General features: G+C 42.6%; 1 protein-coding gene across 2 annotated transcripts in view; it reads left to right on the plus strand.

Moving 5' to 3' along the window:
* Positions 1–261: 261 nt before the first annotated feature.
* Positions 262–12,238, plus strand: part of fbxo41 (F-box protein 41) — a 45,723-nt gene continuing 33,746 nt past the window's right edge. Inside the window, exons 1-3 of one of the 2 annotated variants that reach the window (XM_018695828.1) lie at positions 262–299; positions 468–568; positions 11,439–12,234. In XM_018695828.1, coding sequence (XP_018551344.1) covers positions 11,686–12,234 — 549 coding nt within the window. In that variant the 5' untranslated portion in view covers positions 262–299; positions 468–568; positions 11,439–11,685. Of the gene's footprint in view, positions 300–329; positions 569–11,438; positions 12,235–12,238 lie in introns of those variants that run through there. The other variant, XM_051070592.1, reaches the window with a different exon arrangement.

Below are 12,238 nucleotides of genomic sequence, written 5' to 3' on the forward strand. Positions count from 1 at the left end.
CCTTTTGTGTTAAGACTGACTGAGGAACAAAGTGGTTGGATGATTGACAGGACGCTAAATAGTAAAAGCTGTGACACACATGGATGATGTTTTCACAACCACCCCCCTTCCCTTGATGTCTATTGATTCACGGAGCCAAATTGTCTTTAACAGCTTGCAGTGCTGAGCTGGATTGAATGGGTTGTGTTGTGCGTCTGTGTATTTGTGTGTGTGTGTGTGTGTGTGTGTGTGTGTGTGTCCCTCCTGCGTGTAACAGTCTGTCATCTTTTCACCACACCCACAGCCCTCAGCAGACACAGGTACAGTAATCTCTCCTCAATCAGAAGAAGGGAGGGATGTATTTATTTCTGATTCATGTATTTGCATCTGCTCAGGCATTCTCTCTCTCTCTCTCCCCTCTCTCTCTCTCTCCTCTGCCTCTCTCCTCCCTCCTCTCTCCCTCTCTCCTCCCTGGTCGTCCTCTGCAGGCCTGCTGCTCTCTGCTGCAGAGACGGGGCTGCGTGACGTCAGTGAAGGCTGGAGCGGTTCCTTGGTTGGAGCGGAAAAAAAATGGGGAGAAGATTGCGAGGTGAGTGAGACGCACATTTCTTTCTTTTTTTAACCCCCCTCTTCCGATCACATTCGTGTCGCTGTGTATGCGCGCGTGCGCGCCTGTGTGCCTGTGTGTGCTTATGCCTCCGCGTGTGCGCGCGCCAGCGTGTGCTGTGTATGTTTTCCCATTATCGCCTCATTGAAGCCGCTGCTCCTGTGCAACGATTTTATGCAACGTCGAGGAGTAGGTACAGTCCAGCGACGAGCCGGTGAAAACGGGAGAAAATTCGGGCACATGCCAGGCTGTCGCCCCTCTCCTCCGAGAGGGCACAGCTGCTGCTGCCAGCATCGGCGCGAATTAACCTGACTCCAGGCCGCGTTTGCGTTTAGAAGGTGGCGTTCATTGCTGTAAGATGACATTTGGTGATGCCGCTCGTCCACACCCACATGATACGCTGCTTGTGATTGATCCATGTGCAGTGCAGATATGAGGATCAGTGTGTTCAGAGTGTTTCCTAGCGCTGATTGTGCCAGTGTGTACTGTCACGTCATTAACCGCTTGTCAGTCGACAGCTTTTCAGACCGACAGGAGACTTTGATGGGCCTGTTTGGCCTGGATGTTTGGAGACTGAACCTGCTATTCCTCTATATAGGAATGTTAATTTGTGGTGCACTATCGCAAGTTAAATAAGTCTGTTTATTGTGTGCACAAAGAGCTGTAACCTGGTCGTTTTAGTGAAGGCATGGGGCATGATTTCATATCCATCAGCTACATTCATTTTGTTATCTTCTTGCAGTCAAGTTCACAAACTGAAGTCTTGATACAGAACATGTCTGTAATGTTCCTCTGAGCACACTTTAATTCAAGAGTTTAGTATCAAAGGAAATCATGACTTTGGTAATAGTCACACTCTAATAATAATATTCCCACAGGACTGCTCAAACTCTCCTGGCGTGCTCCAGCTCTGGAGGCAGCACACTGCTGAAGTGACAAACAGCCAGGGCTTACTGGAGTTTGGGAAAGTGTCATGTGACTACAGTACATGAGAAATCCGACTCAGAGTCAGTGGGCCTCAGTGGGCCTATATGCTGCTGTGTTTGTAGAATCGGATGTGGCAAAAAAAGTTGGAGCAGTAATGCTGGAAAAAAGGGAGAGAGATAAGCGAAAGATAAAAAGCTGGAAACAGATGTGTTTTTTTTTGGTTTTCTTGCAGAATGAGAATGAGATGACTGAGTTTTTAAGTCCCTGCTCTTCTTCGAGACAGAGTTGTGTTTTCTGTATCTGCACTGCAGCAGTATACAACATGCATATACATGCTATTTGCCTTTGTGCAGTGCCCCTGACAGGTTGCTTCACCTGCTCGTCCAGGGCTGATATTTTGATAGCATACCTGCAGTTGTCAGCGGTCATGTAAATGTTACTGCACACAGATGGTGATCGCATGTCAGACAGAACCATGAGTGTGTATGGTCACATTATACGTGCACGATGATGTGTGTTTTCATTTGGCGAGCATGTGTGTGTGCTTCGTAGAGCTGCAGTAGTGAATCCCATACTCATTACCTATGATCCCAGAGCAGATAGAAACCCTCTGCTGTTGGAAAACATATTCGATGTGTTTACAATATTTGTATCTGTGCCGTTTTGGGAAGATGGTGTTGTTTACATTTGTATTGATCTTGAAGAGTGCTTCTGTTGCCACGTGGTATGCAGCATCTCTCTCTTTTCTGTGTTCTGACTGACTGATTTAAAGAGTCTGTATGTGGGGTTCACAGATCAGACAGGGACACAGATACAGGGTAGGACCTGTCAGGTCACTGTCAATCAGTGTATGCATACAACCTAGAAACACACACACTGAAATTCACATATATATATTTAGGATAAGGCTGGAGATAGTCCCATGAAAAGACCAAAACCAACAATGCATCTCTCAAAACTTTCAAACCCAGCAGCCTGTTTATGACTCTTAACCTTAATCTCCTCTGCTGCTGCTGAAGACAAGTCTTCAGAAACAGGTCACCAGTGTTAAAAAGACATAGTTTCCCACACAGGGGTAAAATGTGCATTTGTTGGAGACCAAGACCGTGTATGTGGGATTAAAGCCAAATAAACTACAGGGCTCGTATTCATCACAATGAAAGAACACGTCTGCCAGTTTGGCTGGCTGATTTGTTTTTAATAGTTTCTGGACAACAGCGAAGCTCTATGGCACAGAGATTTATACTAAATCTGGCTTTCACTACACAGATACACTTGTTAGTCGGATCAGTTCATTGACTGATTAATTGCATTATAAATAAATGACTCTATAATATTCACGCTTTCAGTTTCCCAGTCCAGAATCCAAAGACATATCGACATAAAACAGAAAAATAACAAATCCTCACATCGGAGGAGGAGAAAGTTTTAGGTCAAAAAGTTACTCAACCATTTAATTGATTATACAAAATACTTGAGGATTCATTTTCTGTCAGTCGACCAGTTGTTTTAGCAAATATAGACTATCACCAGACTTATCCTTAAAAATGTAAAATCTCTGCTTTCAGTTTCGTATCCAACGTGAAACTTGTTATTTCATCGTTATCTAGTTTCATGCTGCCAGTAGCTATTCTCTTGTGGTCAGACTGTTTTTCCCTTCAGCTAATCATTAATTTACAACTTATTTTCTGTTTTAAATTCAGGTTACAATGGCGCACCCATGCACAGCTGCCTCAGACATCTCTCGGGCTTTCTGTTATTGTTGCGCCTGCCTCTCAAAATGGTGTTCATCCAACCATCACTTAGAGATCAAGGATCAGGCACATGATTCTGGCCTCAGGGCATTTAAACTTTTCTGACAGCTCGTGTCTGTCAGAGTGCATGTGGAAAAATACTGATACTAATGTGTAAATTGCTCTCATGAAATATTTACTTATTCAACTTAATTGATAATCACATGTGGCCTCTGATCGATGTTATCAAATGTTGTGAAGTGCTTTCTTATTTCAATTCTTCCATCCTTGTCAAAACAGTATGCCATGTATCTGTCCTCTTGAAATCTGAAATACTTAATCTACTGGCAACTTGAATATCATGCCACCACAAGCTCAGGATTAATGAGTATAAGAGGACCTCAGAGACAGTCGAAATGCGGCCACAAATCGTAAAGGCCATTTTCTGCATCATTTCCCGCAGACGTCCTCTATGGAAGCTTCGTCCCCAGTCTTGTTTAGGCTAGCACAGAGGGCTTAATGTACGCACAGAAGAAGCTTTCTTATGTTCTTTTAAGAGGATATGAAATCCTGTATCTTATCCAGCCCTGGATGGATGAGATACTGTAACTCTCCTGGACGACAGTGACTGATGTGTCAGTATATCTCTCTGCATAGCCAGCACTGGCTCAGATTAATGCTACATAATGCTAGGTAAACACTCAGTATGACTTATTAATGGATCTTATTGCTTGTTGAGGAAACTGCAAGATCCATTTGATTTTTAATATTCCTCCACTAGCAAGCTGGCGTTAGTCTAATTTTCCTTCCTTATCTGTGGAATTGAACAAACTGGACATAACATACAGGCTCACCCTCATACATACAGACCACAGCAGGGAACAGAGCAGTTAGTGTGTTTAACAACGTCTTCCTGGCATGCACTGATGATCCACTTATACTGGAGGACAACTGTTTGGCTCAACAGCCGTCTGGATCAATAGTAGACAGCGGTGAGCCGGGGAATGAGTCTGTCCATCAGCTCACATTTGTGAAAGTCATTCCTTCTGAGCTCCCATAATGACGCTCACTCAGATGTCACTGCAGTGAGAGCTGCACGGCTTTAGCTTTCTTGTTGTATTCAGTCTCCCTGTGGTCATTGAATGTTAATACTGTTTCAGCGGGTGCTGGCTGGGCCTGTGTCATAGAATATGAAAGAGCATTTACATGGGTGTCTTCCTTTGTCCTTGTACTAATGAAGTAATGGCTAAGTGACAGATAGAAACCATACAGTCAACAAGCGCTTTTAACAGCTACAAGATAGCTTCATTACCAGTTTCTTTTTCTTCTTCTTCTGGGGAACAAACTGAAAAAGAGCAGGGTATATCATACTGTGGGATTAGACAATTATGCAATCGCAAGTTTTACTCTTTGAATGGACTGCTGGCTGTTCAGTTACAGAGGCCTTTTAGTTTAAATGCGCATAAATAGATTTTTTTTGGCCATGTGGGAGCAGTGGAATTGTGATCATAACATTTTCATATCATCACCTTTTAAGTTGACAGGAGGAACTTGTTGTTTATGTACATATCGAACAGTTGCAGAGCAACATTATCATTCATTTGGAGTTGTGTTTGTGTCCATCTCGTGAATGTATGTCCAATATTCACTTTGTTTTACCTCTGTTGTTGCTCTCCAACAAATCTTAACAGTGTTAGGCTCTTGCCAGAGCCCAAAGCTTTTTAATTGACCACACAGCTGAGTCAACTATGCTGAGTCTTAGATGGTACCATGGTAAATATGAGGTTATTTATGGTTGTTATTTTGTTTCCATTGATTTTGATTCTGCCCCTCTTCCAGGTGTTTTTTTTTTCTTTAAACATACAAAAGCAGATGTTGTAAAAGATTGGGGGTGGTCTGGGAAATACTGTCACATGAGGTGAAATGTTTTGGTCTGATCTTCCTCAGATGGGCGGCTCTCTGTATAATGACCAAAGTGTGCTGAATCTTTTTCAACATAAGTGGTTAGGTTTGCCCTTTGCTGTCAGGTGAAGAGCCCCGGGCTATGAGATTGTCCTGTCGTGGGAGTCCTGTGGCTTACTCAGGGCTAACACACTTTGACATGCTCATGTAGGTGCCCAGGAGGCTTCAGGAGCTTTCACTAACCCTTTCGTCATTCAGTTTATAAAGGAGGCTATATGCTGGGGTATAGCCTGTCTGCCCATGTCAGAGCTATGAGGTGTTCAACGTCACAGCCTTAAACACATTATAGACTGATGCTATTATAATGCATTCAGTGCATGTGACTATTTTGTCGCAATGTTATCTCTTTCTTTAGCTGGATATCAAGTTTTATTCTGGCATTGGCTGTGAAAGTGGTAATGTGGGAGTGGGAGGAGCACTTTCTCCACATGAAGAAAATATCAGCAGTGATAACAGCGCCATTGTTGAAGTGTAGGACGATGCTCGTGTCACACCTCTCATGCAGTCCTGGCACCTCCGGTATTCTGTACAGTAGTGTACTGCTGACTGCCAGTTTGAGTTCAGTGCCGCAGCATCTCTGGGTGAAGCTTTGCAGAGGACCGGCATGATGGCTGTGATACACCTCGAGTCACTCTCCTCCTCACACCTCCGAGCAAAAAAAATCTTTATCAGAGAGCTACAGGCACACAGGAATAAATCTCACCTGACTGTGAGATAAAACCCTGGAACCGGTCTGGTGAACCAAGATTGTGTGAAGCTGAGTGGCATTTTACTTGTAACCGGTGACTTTTATTATTTATGGATGAATTCAGACCAATTTGATCATTTGGTGTTCATCCTTTAGAGCTGAACCTTTAACGGGCACATCATTAGTGTAGCCTGAGGGCCAGCTGATGTTTTATGCACATGGTGCAGAGTTTAAGAATTCTGTTGCAATGACTGCAGCACAGGCCACAGTGTTTAAGGAGTTTGAATTAAATAATTTATCACTGTAACTCCAGTTATTGTGACTCCTTATAATGTTGTTAAAGCCTTGTTTTACAAATGCGAGCACAGTTCAGTCAGACTCTTACAGCTGATCATTTACAGAAAATGGCTACATACAGTCAGGTTTGGTGGAATAGGCTCAGCTCTGTGAAGGAGCTCTCGAGGAATCAGAGCAGCAACAAGGATTGTGCTGCATGGGAGAACTAATCCTCCCATAATGAACACATAAATGGACATTTAAGTCTTAGTTAAGTCAACAATACCAAAAATATATCACATACAGAGGAGGTTGGGGTTGTGGAGGAGGGGTGCTGCAGCAACCAGTGTTTGTATGAGCAGAGTGGGAAGTGAGAAGTGTCAGGTAGTAATGGCTGTGCTGCACAGGCGCATGAATGTGACTGGATGTTTACTTGGTTCCTTGGATCTCTTACATTGGTGACAGTGATGTGCTAGTGCAAATAATGCTAAACTACTCTGGAATATTTTCAGCAATTCCTCCTCCATTTGATAATTAGCAGTCTGTGAAAACTAGTGATTAAAACTAATGATTTGAGAAACCATTAGATGCACAACACAAATCAAAGAGAAACATATAAATGAAAATCTCAATCTTTAAATTAATTTTCCATCTTGTTCATAGTGCTAACAGCTGAGCAGGACATTAGCATCCAAGTTAATTCACTTATCCTTTTAGACAAGTATGGTTTTAGGGATAACAGTGAATGAAAGACATGCTTAGAATCACAAAATCCTCAATGCTTAAATACAGTATTCAAGAACATGGAGCAAGAGGAGAAACCCTGCAGATTACCTGCAACCCCCCCCCCCCCCCTTTTTTTTTTTTTTTCCCATGGGGTGGTGTAAGAAAAAACTTTTAAGGCTGCAGAAGTAGAAAGACAGTTAAAGTGAGTGACCTTGGGAAGTGCTGAGTCAATGAGGGATCACCCACTGAGATGGTTGAGCTCACAGTGAGTGCTGGAGTTAAATATTAATATATCTAGTAGCATGGATCTGCAGAGCTTGTGGTTTGAAACAGATGTTGCCAGTGTTAGCCTCTGTCTGCTGCTCTTTAGTACATAAAATGCTGCTGTGCTTGACGCAGCAGCACAGCGGGTGCAATCAGGGTGTTTATATTCTGAGCTGCAATAGACTGTCCTATTCCTCCTAATTAAAACTGCTTAAATACTGCTGTGTACACAAACTGTTCGCCAGTGACCACATACCTGTTGTGCTTAAATTTAAAAGGTGCAGTAATCTAGGGAGAGGGTGAGAATGAGTAGGTGTGCATCTGTAATCATTTCCATCTGATTCAGCCAAAGATTTAATACCTGCCCATCAAGGAGCAACACTTCTCTGACTCTGAAGCTATTTAAACATAAATATGAAGGTGAAAACTATGATTTAGTGCTTATTCATTCTTGATTAGGACTGCACAGTGGATGCAATCAAATGGTAAATGGGCTGCATTTGTTGATGGTTGAAATTTGAGTCTGTTTGGTGACTTCCTCTCACCTGACTGAGCCTTTGCCTCTACTTTTCCCATGTGTAAAAAGCCAGAGGGTTTTCTTGTTTCCAAATGTGAGCCAGACAGATCTTGAGGCGCTCTGTCTCAGAGCAGTTTAGTTACTGGATGATTGTCTAAAGAGTCGACCTTTACATTTCTGACGTGCATGTAACTGTTTCTTTTCACCTGATTTTATCGGGACAATTCCCTCCAAGTCTGCGAATTAGAAGATGTATTTTGCATTTTCCTTATGTTTTGCAATCCAATCATCATCTAAAATTTTTTATCTTCAATACATTTAGCTGTGCTTAATATAACTTCAAGATATTCATGCTTACTTCTACAACCTACAAGCTATATCCTCTTCCCCACCAATGTGAACTACTTTAACTGTCTCCATTAGTCGCCTTCTTGTAGCTTCCTCACTCTCCCACCCCTTTTCAGTCCTGGTTATTATCACCTTTCTATATCTTTATTCTCTCTGTCTATTTGAGGCCAGTCACCTGTGACTCCCTCCTGACTTCATGCTCAGTAACCTTTTTCTTTTTGCAATAGATATTGTCTGTAGGAGTTGGCAGCCTCTGTAAACAAGCCTCAATTTTTAAAAAGCCTTCAACTTCAGGATACAGCTCTGATGTAAACAGCTATAGACATAGAGTCTTTTTGTCCTGAAGCCATTTAAACACTCATGACTCCTGACCTTGTTGTAAATAAGCATGAAAGCAGAAATTGAAGCCTTTTCTTTGTTCATGTTCTATATAGCTTTAATGCTTGTTTGACCATCTGAAAGCTTGTATGGGATTAACAAACAATGAAAACGAGATTGTTACAGTTTCCCAGCAAATAGCCTTTAAGTAGCTTTCCATTAAAAGTCTGCAGAACGGGGTTGCTCAAGAAACAAAAATAAAACAACCAATTAGAGTGATATTTTCGATGGCCTGTCATGTCAGTAAAGAATGTGTCCTTCAGCTGTAATAGGACAGAGATCTCTGTATTCTCATCAGCCCTGGACTAACATGAGTCAAGGACAAGTGAACATGGTAGATGTACAGTCCATACAGGATATACTGCACTTCTTAACGCTACATACTATGCCACTCACTGTGATATTTTGCCATAGCATCAGCTGGTTTGGTAAGGCTTGTTGCTTTTGGCTGTTATTTATTTTCATAGATAGAGAATAGACAGGTTTATAATAAGTTTCAGCTGCATACACATCAATGCCAACTTAACATCATAAAAAAATAACTTATTTTACCCATCTTTAAAAACTCCTCTATACTCAAAATAGTATTGTTTCTCATTATGAATGTTTATTTGTTGATTGACTGATTTTATTGATTGCCTGTGGCTTCAGTATTAAGTTGTTGATGGTTCAAAGCAGAGCTGAAATGATAAGCTACATATTCTCAGGTTCATGGCACATTTAACAGTAAAATGAATCTCTATTTTTTGACATTTCAGAGACAAAACAAACAAATGATTAACCATAAAAATAATCACCACATTAAGTGGTAATGAAACTAATGGTTAGTTGCAGCCCTAGTTCACAGATTAGGTGCCAATTCCAAGACTGAATCTCTGCATTTCTAATAAAATCACTGCTGACAGTGTGCAGGAATTCAACAACTTTTCTCTTTTGCATGTGTCCATGCATCAAAGAATTGTAGCCTCCTGCTGCTAGAGATTCACTGTGTCTGACAGGATCCTCTCAAGGCGAGGCCCTTCAGAATACGTTTCCTACAGTAGAAAGTAAACAGACAATACCGTACAAATCTTCTGATGTGTCCATCAATGTGAAACCACAGTAACCACTGCTTTCACTGCAAATATAATGTGATTTTCACCTGGATTCTTCTAAATATTCAAAATAAACACTGATCATTGGGAAAGGGAAAACCTAAATATTGTAGATGCTGTGCTTTTTGCTGTGTGTTTGTGCATGACTAACATGAAATCTCCTGGTACTATTTAAAGACCGAAAGCCATGCGTGTATGTGTGTGTTATGCATGACACCCACACCCACTGTTCACTAGTAAACATTAAATACAGTCCTCTGCGATGTCTCAGCTGGGCTGCACTGACAGGATGTGACATGTGGCTACCAAGCATCCTCACTTCCTTCCATTTCCTGCCCATTTAAATACCTCACTTAGTAATTTTAAGCAGATGGGAATGCCTGCTGTCTGCAGCGTAGTGACTGTGTCTGTGAAATCCTCCTTCTTTAATAAGTGGGCACTACTTGCCAGTATACTCCCCGATCCAGCCTCACCAGACTTCTAATAACAGTCTCAGTGACTTCTGGGGATTTCCAGTGTATGAGCCCTCTGTGAAGAGTGGCCTTCATCTGTGATTTGTGATTACACCGCCAATGTCTGTGCCTACTGCTTCGCTCATTAATAGTTGCTGTAGAAAGTTGTGTGAGAGAGAAAAATTCAAAAAGTCTGTTCTGGTTGAGGCTCCAGTCTTGGATTAGCATACACCATGGCTGCCCAGCTGTAAGAGTCCAAATGGTCCATGTTGATATACAGATTGTGCACACACTACTACAGGACTGCAGTTGATATTCAGACCATGTGGACTCAGACTGTTTGGCAGAAACTTAAAGGCATTGTACAGCAATCCAAGTTATGGGCTTTAGTATTCTTGGTTTTTGAACCAGTACCCACTGGGTTGCTGATTGTTTTGAAAAAGGCAAATTACAGTGATGAGGATGAGGTAATACGATCAGCATGAATCAATACTTGACAGTCAGGATCCTCCTTTTACTGGAGTAACAGCGCTAAACATGGTGTGACTCTTTAATGGCATCTAACTGGGTGTTTTATATTCTCATAGTAAAGAAAAAATGAAAATTAGAACAAAGAGCAGAGGGCCATATGAAATGGTTCTTACCTAAATAATAAACAGATATGTTGAACTTTTGCTGGCAGTAGTTTATCACAAAAAATAATCTTGCCCGTGTCAGAAGCTCATTGTCAGTATGTTAGTGTCTGACACCTACCTGAAGATGTGGCAAAAATATTTTTTTGTACAGTTTGATTAGAAAATTAACCTGATGAAGGGGAACCACTGGAGGCTGAAGTTTTATTTCATTTTATTTCATTCATCAAATAATAAATTTATAAAACATTTTTTGCCCGACTTCAGTTTTCTTGATGCAAGGTTCATTGTTACTCAGAAATTGTTTGTGTTTGTTTAATATATGTTGTACATTTCATCTTTTCTTTACCTTCTACTGGGGTATGGTTAAAAATAGAAGGTCAGCATTTAAGGCTTACAAGGAGCAACAGAGGCAAAGGGTGGATTAGGATCCAACTCAGATAAGAGATAGTGGAGGTTCTTTCCTACTGTGGGTTACCAGATCCCTTTGTAAAGGACTGTTGGACTAAGGAGATTTGTCCAGTGACCTTGTAGACTTCAGACTGGAGAGTGAAGTTGGTGCTAACAAGCACTCTTACTAATGGATCCTCCAGGATCCTCCTTCCTCTTTTATATGAGGGTACAAGTGCTTAAGAGGAAGAAAAACAACAGTTATAGGAGTCTGGAAGCAGAGTTTACTCAGCCTTGTTGCAGGAAAATTCTGGATATGTTTGTAGAAAAAGGCTGCGGAGCACTGGATCCCAGTATATTGTTTTGCAGTTGCACCAGGATGACTCATTGTTAACTTGGTTAAGTTCTGATGTTATACTGATATTCACAGTATAAACTCACTTGTGTTTTCTCCCTCTGTTTTAGGAGCTCAGGCAGCAGGAGCCATGACAGATGAGGTGAAAAGACCAGTTGAATGTTGCCACTATGTGTGGTCATGTGACTGAGCTGGGCTCTTCCATCGCACATGGGATCTCTCTTCCTACTGACTGTCTGTAGCTGTCCTGTTTTCACCATGAGAGGATCTGTCAGGTGCTTGACCTCTGTGCCCTCATACTGGCGCTGCCGTTGTGCTGCGTGAGCGCCCCCCCTCCTCCGGCAGTTACTGCACGGAATGGCCTCTCTGGACCTGCCATACCGCTGTCCTCGCTGCGGGGAGCACAAGCGCTTCCGAAGCCTGTCGTCCTTACGCGCCCACCTGGAGTACAACCACACGTACGAGACCCTCTACGTCCTCTCCAAGTCCAACAGTGTATGTGACGCCGCTGCTCTGCTGCCCCTAGTGGCCGAGGGAGCTCTCCTCACGCCTGCCAATAACAACGACCCCTTTGAGCCGCTGCGGCCTTCAGCTTTAAAGGAGCGGCGCTTCCCCTGCCGTGAACTTCCTTGCGCGGACGACCTGAGCTTGACCCCGGCTAACTCCAACACTGCAGCCCGGTACATTCCCAATGTGGAGTTTCCCCTGGGGGAGATTTTCATGAAGAAAGCAATGACATCCACAGACCCGGGTCCCCATGGAAACCCCAGCACAGCTGTAGCAGTGGCTGCTAATGTAGCGGCCAGTGCGGTGGAAGCGGCCTATGAGGAAGGCCTGGCCAGGCTGAAGGCGCGGGCGTTTGAACGGCTGGAGCTGGATGAGAGGCTGGAGAAGCTGTCTGAAGAGGTAA

The sequence above is a fragment of the Lates calcarifer genome, linkage group LG5 (assembly GCF_001640805.2).
Source record: "Lates calcarifer isolate ASB-BC8 linkage group LG5, TLL_Latcal_v3, whole genome shotgun sequence".
NCBI lineage: Eukaryota > Metazoa > Chordata > Actinopteri > Centropomidae > Lates > Lates calcarifer.